The sequence below is a fragment of the Trachypithecus francoisi genome, unplaced genomic scaffold (assembly GCF_009764315.1).
Source record: "Trachypithecus francoisi isolate TF-2019V2 unplaced genomic scaffold, Tfra_2.0 Lachesis_group15, whole genome shotgun sequence".
In the NCBI taxonomy this organism is placed as follows: domain Eukaryota; kingdom Metazoa; phylum Chordata; class Mammalia; order Primates; family Cercopithecidae; genus Trachypithecus; species Trachypithecus francoisi.
The window spans coordinates 78557165-78573485 of record NW_022681460.1 but is presented as its reverse complement, the minus strand read 5'-3'; the positions used below and the strand labels follow the sequence as shown (position 1 = coordinate 78573485).

Sequence of the window (16321 nt, the reverse complement as noted above, 5' to 3'; positions counted from 1 at the left end):
TTTCAGAAGGAATGGTACCAGCTCCTCCTTGTACCTCTGGTAGAATTCAGCTGTGAATCCATCTGGTCCTGGACTTTTTTTCGTGGGTAGGCTATTAATTGTTGCCTCAATTTCAGAGCCTGTTATTGGTCTATTCAGGGATTCAACTTCTTCCTGGTTCAGTCTTGGGAGAGTGTAAGTGTCCAGGAAATTATCCATTTCTTCTAGATTTTCTAGTTGATTTGCGTAGAGGCATTTATAGTATTCTCTGATGGTTGTTTGTATTTCTGTGGGGTCGGTGGTGATATCCCCTTTATCATTTTTTATTGCATCTAATTGATTCCTCTCTCTTTTCTTCTTTATTAATCTTGCTAGCAGTCTGTCAATTTTGTTGATCTTTTCAAAAAACCAACTCCTGGATTCATTGATTTTTTGGAGGGTTTTTTGTGACTCTATCTCCTTCAGTTCTGCTCTGATCTTTGTTATTTCTTGCCTTCTGCTAGCTTTTGAATGTGTTTGCTCTTGCCTCTCTAGTTCTTTTAATTGTGATGTTAAAGTGTCAATTTTAGATCTTTCCTGCTTTCTCTTGTGGGCATTTAGTGCTATAAATTTCCCTCTACACACTGCTTTAAATGTGTCCCAGAGATTCTGGTATGTTGTATCTTTGTTCTCATTGGTTTCAAAGAACATCTTTATTTCTGCTTTCATTTCGTTATGTAACCAGTAGTCATTCAGGAGCAGGTTATTCAGTTTCCATGTAGTTGAGCGGTTTTGATTGAGTTTCTTAGTCCTGAGTTCTAGTTTGATTGCACTGTGGTCTGAGAGACAGTTTGTTATAATTTCTGTTCTTGTACATTTGCTGAGGAGTGCTTTACTTCCAATTATGTGGTCAATTTTGGAATAAGTGCGATGTGGTGCTGAGAAGAATGTATATTCTGTTGATTTGGGGTGGAGAGTTCTATAGATGTCTATTAGGTCCGCTTGGTGCAGAGATGAGTTCAATTCCTGGATATCCTTGTTAACTTTCTGTCTCGTTGATCTGTCTAATGTTGACAGTGGAGTGTTGAAGTCTCCCATTATTATTGTATGGGAGTCTAAGTCTCTTTGTAGGTCTCTAAGGACTTGCTTTATGAATCTGGGTGCTCCTGTATTGGGTGCATATATATTTAGGAGAGTTAGCTCTTCCTGTTGAATTGATCCCTTTACCATTATGTAATGGCCTTCTTCGTCTCTTTTGATCTTTGATGGTTCAAAGTCTGTTTTATCAGAGACTAGGATTGCAACCCCTGCTTTTTTTTGTTCTCCATTTGCTTGGTAGATCTTCCTCCATCCCTTTATTTTGAGCCTATGTATGTCTCTTCTGCAGGGTTTCACTGTCACCCAGGCTGGAGTGCAGTGATATAATTACAGCTCACTGCAGCCTTGACCTTCAGGTCTCAGGTTATCCTCCCACCACAGCCTCCTGGGTGCACCACTATGCTCAACTAATTTTTGTATTTTTTTGTAGAGACAGGGTTTTGCCATGTTTCCCAGGCTGGTCTCGAACTCCTTTGTTCAAACAATCTATCTGCTTTGGCCTCCTGAAGTGCTAGGATTATAGGTGTGAGCCGCCACAGCCAACCTGTTTCTTGCTTTGTACTTTAAATCATAAGCATTTTCTACATGGCTATATATATATGTGTGTGTGTGTGTGTGTGTGTGTGTGTGTATGTATGCCTTTAAGTACAGTTTTAATGTTAGCATAATTAAGAATTGTATTTTTTATTTTTATTTTTCTATTATTTCCATTTTATTTATTGTCAATACAGAATACTTCATGTATGTTCTGGATTAAAGAGAAATCTGTAGGCTGCCCTAAGCAACTATCTGTAATTTATATCTTTATTTCTATGAGAAAATGCATCCTGCATTCTACTGAAATTTTAGGCTAGAGTCTATTTCTAAAACATGAACTACTTGTACAATGGAACAAAAAAATAACTCTTTTCCACTCAACCTTTGGGTGCAGGTTCTAATACACTCGCTTGTCTTCGTGTCTAATATACTTACTGGAAGGGCATCAACTCAGCCCTTCCACAGTAATTTCGTTTTCTTTTTCCTGTCTTAATCACATGTTATCATCCAGCAGTAATCAACACGTTACTGACCAATCCAGTTTGTTCTTCATAAGGGTTGGAATTAGTAGATCTCATCTTGACCAACTAAATTGCCTTGCCATATAAACACAGCTGAATCTTCTAGAATTCATTTGAAATAGTAAAGCAAGTTCATATTCTAAAATAAATATGGTTGGGACTATGCCTCATGTAGCGGAAACCACCCCAAAATGTGGTAGGCAGTTCAGGCTGGGCTCAGCTGTCCTGTTCTTTTGCTGATCCCAGCTGTGCTTGCTTATATATCTTTGGTCAGTTGGTGGCTTGACTGGGGCTGGCAGACTTACAATTGCTGCATCAGGTCTTTCATTTTCTAGTGTGGCAGATTATCTACGTGGTGGCAGTGGCAGGGAAAATTGAGGAACTCAGAGGCCCAAGTGTTTTGGGGGTTTGTTTGTTTGCTTGCTGATGTCCCATTGGTCATTTCAAGCTAATGGTCACTCCATACCTCATATTTAAAAGGTAGAGAAATAGATTCTGTTTCTTGATGGGGATATCTACAGGGGTAATTAAGAATTGTAGAACAAGAAATATTCAGCTGTTTACCATGTTAGAGCCTTATTGAGGTTGATGTGATTTTCATGGAATTGCACAAAAGAATTATTTGGTCTAATATGTCAATATTTATTTGTGATGTTTAGAAACTGAAATTAAGGATTACAACCTGGGGAAAACGACTCTAGAAAGAGATTTTTGAGGCCTCTCGTTAGAGAGGAAAAAGGAAAAATAATTTCTTGTTCATTCAGTATAAGACTTGGCCAGGGGAGAAAGTTTAGAAGGGAGAAGAAAATATAAATAATAAACAGATTATTTGTTCAAGTGAATTAGCTAAATTAATTATAACTAATATTTATATATTTTTTATGAATATCACTGGTACAGTATTTCCTAGAATTCGGTGCTAAGGGCATATCTGATGAATATCAGTAACTTATTTCTAGTGGCAATCAATAAAGGCCAGAAAAGAACCCATGACATGACCGTAAACCAATGAGGAATTGGAAAGATTTTCCACCTTGAGTATTTAGGAGCTCTAGCAAAATCTGTTGACTGAAAAATCTCTCAGAATAGCTGTTTACCAGAAATTTGGCAAGTTGAGCCAGAAAGTGATTTGGTTAATAACCTGCTAATAGTGGTAGATGTTTTATGAAATAAAATAACTTGATGCATTTTCTTAGGGTCAAAAATAAAGATCGAGGTTGTAGCCCAGCTACTTGTTGTGACCTGCAATCCACAGTCTCTGAAGCAAAGTGAAGGATCAGTGGCTCATCCTAGTTCTTCTCTGGAAGTCCTAGATTCTAGCTCTCAGCCTTTTGGAATTGGAACAGTGTTGTAGAGCAGGGGCTTCCAATCTTTTAGCTTCCCTAAGCCACATCTGAAGAAGAATTGTCTCAGGCCACACATAAAATACACTAACATGACACATAGCTGATGAGCTTTAAAAAAATATTGCAAAACAATCTCATAATGTTTTGAGAAAGTTTATGAATTTGTGTTGGGCCACATTCAAAGCTGTCCTGGGCCACATGTGCCCCATGGGCCACAGGGTTGGACAAGCTTGTTGGTAGAAGTTCTGAGTTATGTCTATAAGGCATGTGGGATAGAAATGAATGAAATAGTAGTTCTCAGGTGGGGGCAATTTTGTCCTCAGGGGACATTTAGCAATGCCTGGAGACATCTTCACTTGTCACAACTGGCATTGGGAAGGAGGAGCTGGGGGAATGGAGGTATTGCCACTGCCATCTATTGGGTGGAAGCCAAGGATGCTGCTAAATATCCTACAATGAGCAGGACAGTCCCCCCGACAAAAGGAATTATTTTGTCTAACATGCGAATAGTGCCGAGATTGAAAAACCTTGATCAAAGTAAGAAAAAAGGTTTGTCTTTGTCATCAACATTTTATTTTTTTAAAAAATTTCAATAGCTTTAGGGGTACAAGTGGCTGTTGGTTGCATAGACAACTTGTGTAGTGGTAAAGTGTGAGATTCTGGTGAACATGTCACTTGGGTGGTGTACCTTGTGCCTGATATATAGTTCTTTATCCCTCATCCTCCTCCCTCCCCCATTCTAAGTCTGCAGTGTCTATTATACCACTCTGTGACATCCATAATTTAAACTGAAGTAAGGAAATGTCCTCTGAAAATTCTTTGTTTACTCTGTGACTCCATCCCTCCCTCACTCCAAAGATAAACATTCTGCCATTTTGCGAACTTCAGAAGACTAAGTCTGCTTTGTTGTTTGTGCCTGAACCATGCGGGAAAAAAAATCTCTGTTGACATTTCATGGTCGGGGTACACTTTCAGCAATGAACACTCCATTTGGCCACACGTGCGGAAGGTGACACACTCTTCCCCCGTAGCAGAGCGTTTGGTGTCTCAATATTCCTGTGCTTGTCACTGAATTTTCTATTCTTGCTGCTGAATTTGACAGAGTAAAAAAAAGAACTGGAATGTTTCTAAAGAGAATGAATTATGCAATGATTTTTAACTTTATGAAGTTTAAAGCCAATGTACATGAGAGGCTAGAAGGAAATGTGTGTTAAGTAACAAAGCTAAATTCTCAGCCAGAGCCAGAGGCGGGCTTTGAAATGCGCCTGGCATTAAGGTTTTCTTCGTACACCAAGAGAGAAAAAATGCAAGGCCTTCTGTGGGCTGTACTTTTTGGAGCCCTAACTAGCTTATTTTGTTTGGTTTGATTTATAAATAACATCTGATATTTTGAAAAATGAAACCACAGTTCCCCCCAAGAAGGAGTTGTGTGTTAATTAAGATAATTTTTAACAGTTTAAGAAAAAGGAAAAATAATTTCTTGTTCATTCAATATGCCCTCATGCCCACCATATGGCATACGGGTAGATTGACTCCCCAAAATCAGCTCCCATTTTGATGGTACCCTTTTCTTTTCCCCTAGGTTTGATTTATTATATGTGTTGTAACATGTGAAATTTAGAGTTCCATGAGAGGATGAATACAGCATTACACCTTGTGTATTATGTGTTAGACCCTGACATGCCTTCCCAGAGGACACTGCATTTTCCGATTCAGAATGTTCATTTCAGCTTATTGTAATTTTTTATTTTATGACCACCTTCATACCAGATGTTAGCTCTGTAAGATAAGAGATTATCTTATTTGTTCACTGCTGTTTATCCAATACCTACACTGGATGTGGCCTCTAGCAACACCTCAGCAGATATTTGTTGAGTGAAAGAATGAGAGCCTGAGTAATCCAGCACGCGGGTAGATGTAGTATGGCCATGGAGCTGTTCTCTCATCACTTCAGGAATCACTTCTTTACCCCGGAATCCCCTGGAAATGGTCCTGCAGAGGGCTCTGTTGGAACCTTGACAGAAATGAGCTCTTCAACTCATAAATCCTGTACAAGTTACCATTTATGATGGTGAGTGCAGAAGGTAGATAGGTTCTCAGCAGAGCATAATGGGAAATATCAGAAATGTCTCATTGGAGATGCTTTCTGCTTATACTAGAGATGATTTTCTCCCCATCCAAGCGAGGTCCTGCCAGATTAGTGTAATTTGGTAATCCTGAATGAGGATTACAAAATTATAATTTCCCTAACTAGATCACCTGAAACTCCAGTATTACCTTACTTGGTTACAAAAACTGCCTTTCACCAGTCAGGCCACCTGGATCTGACATTCAGATGCCCAGAACAGTTTTCTTCCATACCACCAGGGCTGTTTTACTACATTGTCTACACATTGTACAATCTTGAATAGGCACATAGATGCACAGTTCTACTGAAACTGTGAGGATGACCATTCATCTGGACATTTTATAGAAGATATTGAGCATGGGCCAAGGCCCAGCTGCTCCTGGCACCTCCCAGGGCCCAGCAAGGTGCTATAAACATAGCAGGCATCAACAAAGGTAGACCTTATTGCTAAGAAGCTGAGAAATCCAATGATGTGTGCATGTGCGTGTGTGTGTATGTGTGTAAGATACAGATTTAAGTAGTGTATCTAAACTGTTCCAAATAAGTGCTATAGGGATAAGCGTTTTGAGTTGTCTGCCCATTCTGTAGCATTAAGTATTTTATATTATGCAATTTGAAGGAATTATATTTCTGTTCTCCAAAGCATGTTACTTCATTAATATATAACATAAAGCTTTGTAAAATATGTGGGAATGGTGGGGTATGAGAGATGTCAGCCAGGTGGACTAGGACAGTAGGGGTTGGTGGGAGGGCAATGGTAGGATGGTACCCAGGTTTCAAACATGGGTGACCATTGCCTTCCACTCTCCCTGCATCTTTTTTCCAAATGTGCAACAGTCAATTCATTGCCACTGGAACAACTAGGATCTGTCTTCGACATCGTCTGTATCATATTAAGTGCCTGTTTTATCTCTCTGACTTCCAATTTGCCCTAGTTTATATCCTTTTAGTTATAATTTATTGGCGTGACCAGTCCTAATATGTATGAAACACTTAACATAAGGCATTTAAATTGACATCCAGTCAAGTTTCAGCTGATCTTTCTAGCATCATCCCTGGCCTCTGCTTTCACACTTCCATGCCTTGCTCATGACACTTCCTTCGCTTGGTGCGTCTTTCCCTCCCTTTTCTCTCCAGTATTGGTGGTTTTTTCACATGTCCTCTCACCTGCAAAGTCTGTCTTCTCCAAAGTTATTGTGTCTTCTAGCCTTCCAAATTATTATATACCTCCCAATTGCAAAAGCACTTATCACAGCCAGCCTTGAAGAACAGTTGCAGGCATTCATTTCTCCAATAGATGGTGAGGCTTTTTTTGATGTCAAAGACTGTGCTTCCTTTATATTGTAATCCCACAGCAATTAGAACCTTAGTGAATAATGACTGGAATTGAATAGTAGCCTAAAAGGGAGGACAGAAGGAAGAAAGTGGAGCTGGATCAGAAAAATGAGAACTTGTGGCATTGATAAGACATGGAGTGAAAAACAAAGGTTTTATGCTTTTCAATGTGGATTATCTGATATTTCTAATTTTTTTTTTACTTGAAATAAGCCTAATCATCTATGTCGGAGTAGCTACCATGAACTACATCAAATGAGACTTGTGTAGCTTCTGTGAGAAGACAGTCTTAAAGATCTGTCTCATCTGCACTATTTCTTTAAACATTCATTTAATTTATTTGTTCCTGTAAATATCCTTGGGAGGTGGGATGGGAATTTTAAAGGTAAAGGGCTAGGGACATAGACAAAGTCACACAGCAATTAAACACCAAGTCACATGCATGATCATGTCTCATTTGTGGCCCTGACATCATAGCCTCTGTTCTGCCCTGATCATGGCCGCTGGGCAGGGTGTGCCTGACAGAGAAACTCCCGATTATGACCAGGACATGTCCTTGGGAGAGGATTAATTCAGGATATTCTTAAAAGAGCACATCTGCAATTCTGTACTCGTCATCATTATCCGTCCACATCCATCCCTCTCTCATCTTAACGTGACCACATTTTCTAGATTCTTTTTTTTTCTCTTTTTTATTTTTTATTATACTTTAAGTTCTAGGGTACATGTGCACAACGTGCAGGTTTGTTACATATGTATACTTGTGCCATGTTGGTGTGCTGCACTCATTAACTCGTCATTTACATTAGGTACATCTCCTAATTAGGTATATCTCCATTTACATTAGCTATCCCTCCCCACAATAGGACCCGGTGTGTGATGCTCCCCTATTTTCTAGATTCTTATCATTTGTGCCCAAATCTTGCAATAAATCAGCTTTGCTTTCTCCTTTCAAGTCTAATTCTAATTTCTTTTCCTAAACCCAGGGTTTCTGTACACGTTTTAAATTGAGGGATTGCTTCTTGCACATAGTAGCTATTCAGTTATCAAGTTTTTAAATAAAGTGATCTGGGACTTTTATTAGCCATTGAATGATATTTCCATTTTCATGGAAAGCTTTGCCCCTGTTTTCCCTCTTTTCCTTGTGGCTCATTTATGGAGGCAGTTTCTGCAAGCTGGTATAGATTGCAAGACGCTGCCCGTCACTCAGGTTCCTGCTGTTCCATGGTAATTTAGTCAATATGCTTTAATGACCCTGTGAAGGATATATTTTTAATAAAATTGCCGTCAATATTTAGCTGCTTCTGTTTTCCATGGGGCCAGCATGCTCAGGATGTTAATCTAAACTTGTTGCCCTCTCATTATGCAATGGAAGTCAGATGATTTCAATTTGTTATTGCCCTAAATTTTCTACCCCTAGTCTGTGTTTTAATCCAGTGAATTAATACATGCTAAGCATTGGGAGCATCAACAGTTTTGATAAGTCATTTTCATCTGCTGCATCATCCTGGCTAGACACTCTGCCCTTACTATATCTTGTGAGTCCCAGGAGGGCGTGGATACCATCAGCCCTGTAATTAAAATCTGCTGTGCTTTTCATGCAACAAACTGCATGAGCTTAAGGAAATGGCTCCGTTAATGTGCTTTACCTTCCTTTCATTATTTCCTGTTTTCGGTACCCACCCCCACGCCCATATAGCTCAGTGAGTCTTTGACTCTTGTTGGCCAGACATTAGGTGTGGAAAGCCTTCCTTCCAACATCTTGTGAACATGGTCAGCATTGGCTGGGGGCCTGGGTGCAGGTATCCTCAGCTTCTGTGGACTGTTGCAGGGAGGCCTCCCTCTACATATGCTGGGCTTCCCTGAAACACAGGAAGTCAAGCTTCCTGCATTTCCCTGAGAATCTTGATTACAGATACTGCTAACTCAACACCCTCACGAAGACCTCACCATGGGCACTGCTCCTGCTTCCAGCCGCTGCTGCCGAAAAGCAGCTCTTACAGAAAACTGGGTCAAGTTTTGAACGCTTCTTCCTAAACCTACCTTTGTGTACCTTGTATGAACGCATAGAGCCACAGAAGGCAGAAAGTCAGTCGTCAGTCCTATAAGCAATGTTAATAATTAACCAGTGCAGACAAATGTTTGCCATCATTATCTTCATATTATAAAGTGGTACCAGTCTTTATTGTCAATACTTAAAAAATCAAGATCCCAGCTGGACTAAGTGGCCTCTGCTGTCCACCACCACCTCAGACTCCCCACCCCCCACCATGAAACATGGCACTAAAGATAAAAAACCTCAAAGTAAGAAAGCATCATGTGACAGTGTCCTGAGGGCCTTTCAGAGGCTCCACGGATGATATAGTCTAATGAGAAGATTGCAAATAAGCAAACAAGTCATTTATGAGACTGATGTCTGCTCTGAAGTAAATGAAACAAGGAGATGTGACAGCAAGTATTTTAGAGAGGGGGATCTGGGAACGTCTCTCTGAGGGGGGCGACATCTAAGTTGAGACTGGAAAGAAGCCAATCAAGCCACGTGGTAAAACAGGTAGACGAGGAGCTGAGAACAGGGCTTTTCAGCCATGGGACCACCACCATGTACTTATAGGGGCCTGGAAGACGTAGCCTCCCTCCAAGCCCAGGGTAGGTCCTGGTGACCCTGCTGTCCTCAGCTTCATCACTCCCTGCCTACCAAATCCCAACTCCCAAAGATTGTCATGAAACAAAAGAAAGCCATTTCCTATGAGGCCAAGGGGCAGTTGCTCCCCAATCCCTTTTTCTCAATCGCCTTGGCACTGAGACGATTTTTTTTTTTTTTTTTTTTTTTTTGAGATGGAGTCTCACTCTGTCGCCCAGGCTGGAGTGCAACAGTGTGATCTCGGCTCACTGCAACATCTGCCTCCCGGGTTCAAGTGATTCTCATGCCTCAGTCTCCCGAATAGCTGGAATTACAGGTGCCCACCACCACGCCCGGCTAATCTTTGTGTGCGTGTGTGTGTGTGTGTGTGTGTGTGTGTATTTTTAGTAGAGATGGGGTTTTGCCACGTTGCTCAGGCTGGTCTCAAACTCCTGACCTCAAGTGATCTGCCCACCTAGTTTTGCAAAGTGCTGGGATTACAGGTGTGAGCCACTGTGCCCAGGCGACTGAGCCGATTTTTATCTGTGTTGATTCTTGGATTAAGTCCCTTTAAGAATCAAAAGCCTGAGGAGCACCCCTGCAATTAATACCCACCCTTGTGACTAAATATGGCAAAAAAAAAAATCTTTTCCCCCCCTTTAATTGCATACATACTTGCTTTCTGTGAAGGAGCAACTATTCCTAGGACTGGCCTAGCTGACAGCTAAGACTGAGAGATGGGGAGAGATTTCTTGTCACATCTGACAATCGCAGTTTCCTGTGTTAAGTAAATTTGCTAGGCTTCCATGCTCCTTCATGAATTGAACAGATGAGAAAAATGTTCAGAAGACTGCCCCTGGCAGGCCAAGCTGTAGGCAGGGCATGGCTGTGGGGTTTGAGATAAAGGAGCAGGCACCAGCACTCTTGTGTCTGTCTTCTGCAGCAAGAAAAGTCAGAGCTAAGTGAAGAGGGAGAGAGTAGCCTCCTACCCACAAATTGAGAAGCAATTCTTAAAATGCCACAGGCTTTTATTGATCTGTTCCCTAAAGGCTGTACAAGTAGAAAGTGAAGTTGTTAGCGGTCCTGAAAGATCTTGCAAATGTCATCGACCCATTGTCTATGTATCTTGGAAAATAAGGGGAGTAAGTAAACCCCATGCAGCATTCTGGAAGAAATTGCAAGAGGGAAGAGGAAAATGCCATAAAAGAATTTCTAATTCCATGTGGATTTGGGAAGGGGATAGGAATAGAAAATGACACTGACCTTTGAGTCCCAGAAGAGGTGGAGATGGCTTTGCCTAGTGAGTGGGCACATGGAGTCAGATTACTTACGTTCAACAACTTGCTACCTGTATGACCTTAGGTAACATATTTAATCATGGAATTTTGGTTTTCTCACCAGTAAAATGGGGGCAATAATAATAATAACACTTATTTAGAAGATCAACCTAGATAATTTATGTGAAGTGCCTAGCATGAAGCCTGGCATTTTTTAAATGACTGCTACTAAACAACTCTTTTGTGGTTTTTGCTGTTACTGGACACACCTCCTGGAGCTGTTGAAAGACGTTGTTTCTGGCCAGTCTTGCAAGTCCTTTCCACAGGGAGAGATTAGCAGCCTTTATTTTTTAAAGGATGGTCTCTACTTTATTAGGCAATGTGTGGCCACTAATGAGAAAGCAGTGGGTGGGATATAAAGAAACATTAGATAAAGCAAATAGCAAAGGAATCATAAAAACAGGGCGACACAAATGGCATCTGAAACAACAGTGAATTTCCATACTGTTCACCCTCGTCTCTTCTTTCATCTCTCACCTTGTTAAAGGTTTTACTGTGCATCACCTACACACCGACATTTGATCTGAATGGGAGTGCCGTGCTGAAGATCGCAGAAGTGAGTACTGCTTGTGTCTGTGCCTCCTGTTCACAGCTGCTTTATCTCTAACCGGGATAAATATTGGGTTGGAACTAAGCCCCAGCACTGGAGTGAACCCTTCTCTGATTACTACCAGGGGAATTTCCACTAAGGAATTGATCTGTGGGAAGCATGCTGTGTGGTGCGCCACCCTTAGTTGTAGTGCCCTGTGTCTCAGAGCCCTGCATGCTTACGTTTGCTTCACTTGAGGCCTTAACCATGTAAATAACAGTACTGGTTCCCCTTACCCTGCTCTACCCAGGCATATTGCTTTCTTGGTCTAATTTACCTACGATTAATTGAAAAGCATTTGATTTAAAAAAATAGTTTTTAAGAAACCACGTAGGAGATTTAGAGAGATGTTTATAGATTAAATCTCCTCCCCATCTTCAAAACCCTGAAGAATGCCTTTTGTAATGATCATTGAAAAGCCTTCTCTTTTCAATCTGTATTGCAGCCCGGAGTAATGTGTGCCTTCCAGCACTCCCAAGAATATGTCCAACAGAAAACTTGGCTTCTTGAATGCCTGGCATATGCCTTTGGCTTTTGGAAACATTATCATTTCAAAGCTGAACTTTAATATGCTTAGAATAATTTCCCTTCCATTCCTTGAAAAGAATATCTACATGATTTGTATGTTCTGATAAGAGTATACATTCAAACCACAAAGAATGATTTTCTGAGTTCTCAAATGATGGAGAAAAAGGCTAATTATCAGCACTCATGGAGAGTACTTATATTAGCAGATACATGTGTTTTTTATGGTATCATGTGGTATTAAAGAGTGAAAATTAAGAGAAAATTATTTTTGAGCATGTAGAAAATTTTTATTTGACTGTCAGAAAGCAGCAGCCAATCAGCTGACCTCTCATTACAATACAAGTCACTTTAAAAATATGTGTTGATATAGATGGAAAGAACACTTTCCTTTAACACATTTATATGGATACTCTGTGTTTGTTTTATTGGCATTTGTTTTTAATTGAATTTTAAGAGAGCCCTGTGAGCTCTTTCATTATTTGCAGGTTCACTTTCCAAAAGACAGTGTTGTTTCTGAAAGTAGCAAGAAGCAGGATTGGTGTGTAAGAGGCTTGTTAGCCCTTTGCCATGTGAAGGAAGAGAGGGGAGGTGTCAAGCCACTGCCTCTGCTGATGGAACTGGGGGAAGGGGAGACAAGGAGCAGAGGGTCTTGAGGAAGAGAGGGCTGCCAGGGATTGAGGTTGTTGATACTAACAACCTCATGAGAACCAGTTTTTGAATGAGAGTCAGAATGATTGAAAATGTAATTCCTGAATAATAGGCATACACCACCAAGTTCGGCACGAGTGAAGGGTGTTCACTGAGAGTATCTGGAAGCCAAATAAAAAGACTCAGCAGGCCTGTCCAGATAGGATGCAACATGGAAACACTGTGGCCTCTTCCAAAACCAGGAAAGGAAAAACAACAACAGATCGCAGCCAAAGAACAATATAATGATGACAAAGGCATTTGAGCTTGGTGGGAGAGAAAAACAGGCTCCGAAGTCGTACTGCTTAGATGTGAACCCGGCTCTACTCTGCCCAATGGTGTTGCCTCGGATGCTTGTCCCAGCCTCTTGTTTGCTCTCTGTGATGAAATGATAAGTGATACCGAGCTCATAGTGTAGTTGTGCTAATTAGAGAATAAAAATACAATCCATATAAAAAGCTTTTAGTGCAAGTCCAGCCACATGGTAAATGTGAAATGTTTGCCATTGCTGTGTTTGAAATAGGCAAGCAATTTATAAAAGCGTCTTAAACCATTTAAATCTCCTGTGGAAATGTTAAGAAGGAATCTAGATATTCTCTTCATGCTTACTTTTGTGTACATTGACTATTATTCATGAATAGTGTTTACCCTGAAACCTGCTGATCAGGAAGTGGGATGTGTACTTAAGTATGAAAAATGAGGCTATTTCCCCAAGGTTCTGAAGCTATAAAAGGATCATTAAGCTCTCAAAATGTAAATAAGAGGGCAGCCTTCATTTGTGTATCTAAATTTAACTTGCTTAATTAAACTGCAATAATGAAAGGTTTTTAGAACAGCATCCTCTGTGACAGAGGATGCATAAGAAAGATTACCAAATATAAAAATGGACAATTATGAAATATCCAACAAGTACTTTCTGTTCAATTTTATGAAATTGTTACTAAAACTCCATATGGATGCATAGCCCTTCTCTTCATTTATTGAAAGCTGAGCCCAAGATTTCTGCTAATATTATGCCCAGAGTAGCAGAGTAGCAGATATGTTGAGTTTTCCAAGTAAAGTTACCTTCGTATAGGAAAAAGCTGTAACAGCAGAAATTGCCAAGGTCTTGGAGTAAAAGAAAAGATGGGGCTGGGCGTAGTGGCTCACGCCTGTAATCCCAGCACTTTGGGAGGCCGAGGCGGGTGGATCACCTGAGGTTGGGAGTTCGAGACCAGCCTAACCAACATGGAGGAACCCCATCTCTACTAAAAATACAAATTAGCCAGGCGTGGTGGCACATGTCTGTAATCCCAGCTACTTGGGAGGCTGAGGCAGGAGAACTGGTTAAACCTGGAAGGTGGAGGCTGCGGTGAGCCTGTCCCGTTGGAGAGATTTTTATACCTGCTAAAGGCTTCTCTGTGGGATTTCTCAAAAGCAGAAAACCTAGTTCATAAATGTGTGTTTGCTGGTTTGATCTTATTGACTCATGGAAACTTCCAGTCTTTGAATCTGTATCATGCTGTCAAGGTCAGCAAAATCTGTCTCAAAGGCCATTTTTTTTCCTCTAAGATTCATACTTTTTTTCCTCTAAGATTCATACAAGGGTACGAAAAACACCTTTTTTATTGTTATTCCTTCCATCCACCCAGCCCTCTATTCTAATATACTGGTTAATTTTTTTTTATTATTATACTTTAAGTTCTAGGGTACATGTGCACAACGTGCAGATTTGTTACATATGTATACATGTGCCATGTTGGTGTGCTGCACCCATTAACTCATCATTTACATTAGGTACATCTCCTAATGCTATCCCTCTCCCCTCCCTCCACCCCACAACAGGCCCCGGTGTGTGATGGTCCCCTTCCTGTGTCCAAGTGTTCTCATTGTTCAGTTCCCACCTATGAGTGAGAACATGTGGTGTTTGGTTTTCTGTTCTCGTGATAGTTTGCTGAGAATAATGGTTTCCAACTGCATCCATGTCCCTGCAAAGGACATGAACTCATCCTTTTTTATGGATGCATAGTATTCCTTGGTGTATATGTGCCACATTTTCTTAATCCAGTCTGTCACTGATGGACATTTGGGTTGGTTCCAAGTCTTGCTATTTTGAATAGTGCCACAATAAACATACGTGTGCATGTGTCTTTATAGCAGCATGATTTATAATCCTTTGGGATATACCCAGTAATGGGATGGCTGGGTCAAATGGTATTTCTAGTTCTAGATCCTTGAGGAATCGACATACTGTCTTTCACAATGGTTGAACTGGTTTACAGTCCCATCAACAGTGTAAAAGTGTTCCTGTTTCTCCACATCCTCTCCAGCACCTATTGTTTCCTGACTTTTTAATGATCACCATTCTAACTGGTGTGAGATGGTATCTCCTTGTGGTTTTGATTTGCATTTCTCTGATGAGCATTTTTTCATGTGTCTGTTGGCTGCATAAATTCTTCTTTTGAGAAGTGTCTGTTCATATCCTTTGCCCACTTTTTGATGGGGTTGTTTGTTTTTTTCTTGTAAATTTGTTTGAGTTCTTTGTAGGTTCTGGATATTAGCCCTTTGTCAGATGAGTAGATTGCAAAAATGTTCTCCCATTCTGTGGTTGCCTGTTCACTCTGATGGTAGTTTCTTTTGCTGTGCATAAGCTCTTTAGTTTAATTGATTCCCTTTGTCAATTATGACTTTTGTTGCCATTGCTTTTGGTGTTTTAGACATGAAGTCCTTCCCCATGCCTATGTCCTGAATGGTATCACCCAGGTTTTCTTCTAGGGTTTTTATGGTTTTAGGTATAACATTTAAGTCTCTAATCCATCTTGAATTAATTTTTGTGTAAGGTGTAAGAAAGGGATCCAGTTTCAGCTTTCTACATATGGCTAGCCAGTTTTCCCAGCACCATTTATTAAATAGGGAATCCTTTTCCCATTTCTTGTTTTTGTCAGGTTTGTCAAAGATCAGATGGTTGTAGATGTGTGGTATTATTTCTGAGGGCTCTGTTCTGTTCCATTGGTCTATATCTCTGTTTTGGTACCAGTACCATGCTGTTTTGGTTACTGTAGCCTTGTAGTATAGTTTGAAGTCAGGTAGCGTGATGCCTCCAGCTTTGTCCTTTTGACTTAGGATTGTCTTGGCAATGCGGGCTCTTTTTTGGTTCCATATGAACTTTGAAGTAGTTTTTTCCAATTCTGTGAAGAAAGTCATTAGTAGCTTAATGGGGATGGCATTGATTCTATAAATTACCTTGGGCAGATGGCCATTTTCACAATATTGATTCTTCCTATCCATGAGCGTGGAATGTTCTTCCATTTGTTTGTGTCCTCTTTTATTTCATTGAGCAGTGGTTTGTAGTTCTCCTTGAAGAGATCCTTCACATCCCTTATAAGTTGGATCCCTAGGTATTTTATACTCTTTGGAGCGATTGTGAATGGGAGTTCACTCCTGATTTGACTCTCTGTTATTGGTGTAAAAGAATGCTTGTGATTTTTGCACATTGATTTTGTATCCTAAGACTTTGCTGAAGTTGCTCATCAGCTTAAGAAGATTTTTGGGTGAGACTATGGGGTTTTCTAAATATACAATCATGTCATCTACAAACAGGGACAATTTGGCTTCCTCTTTTCCTAATTGAATACCCTTTATTTCTTTCTCCTACCTG

General features: G+C 40.4%; 1 protein-coding gene across 1 annotated transcript in view; it reads left to right on the top strand.

The window, feature by feature from the left end:
- Positions 1-16321, top strand: part of ARFGEF3 (ARFGEF family member 3) — a 202376-nt gene that overhangs the window by 67097 nt on the left and 118958 nt on the right. Inside the window, exon 5 of the mRNA XM_033235321.1 lies at positions 11368-11436. Coding sequence (XP_033091212.1) covers positions 11368-11436 — 69 coding nt within the window. The remainder of the gene's footprint in view (positions 1-11367; positions 11437-16321) is intronic.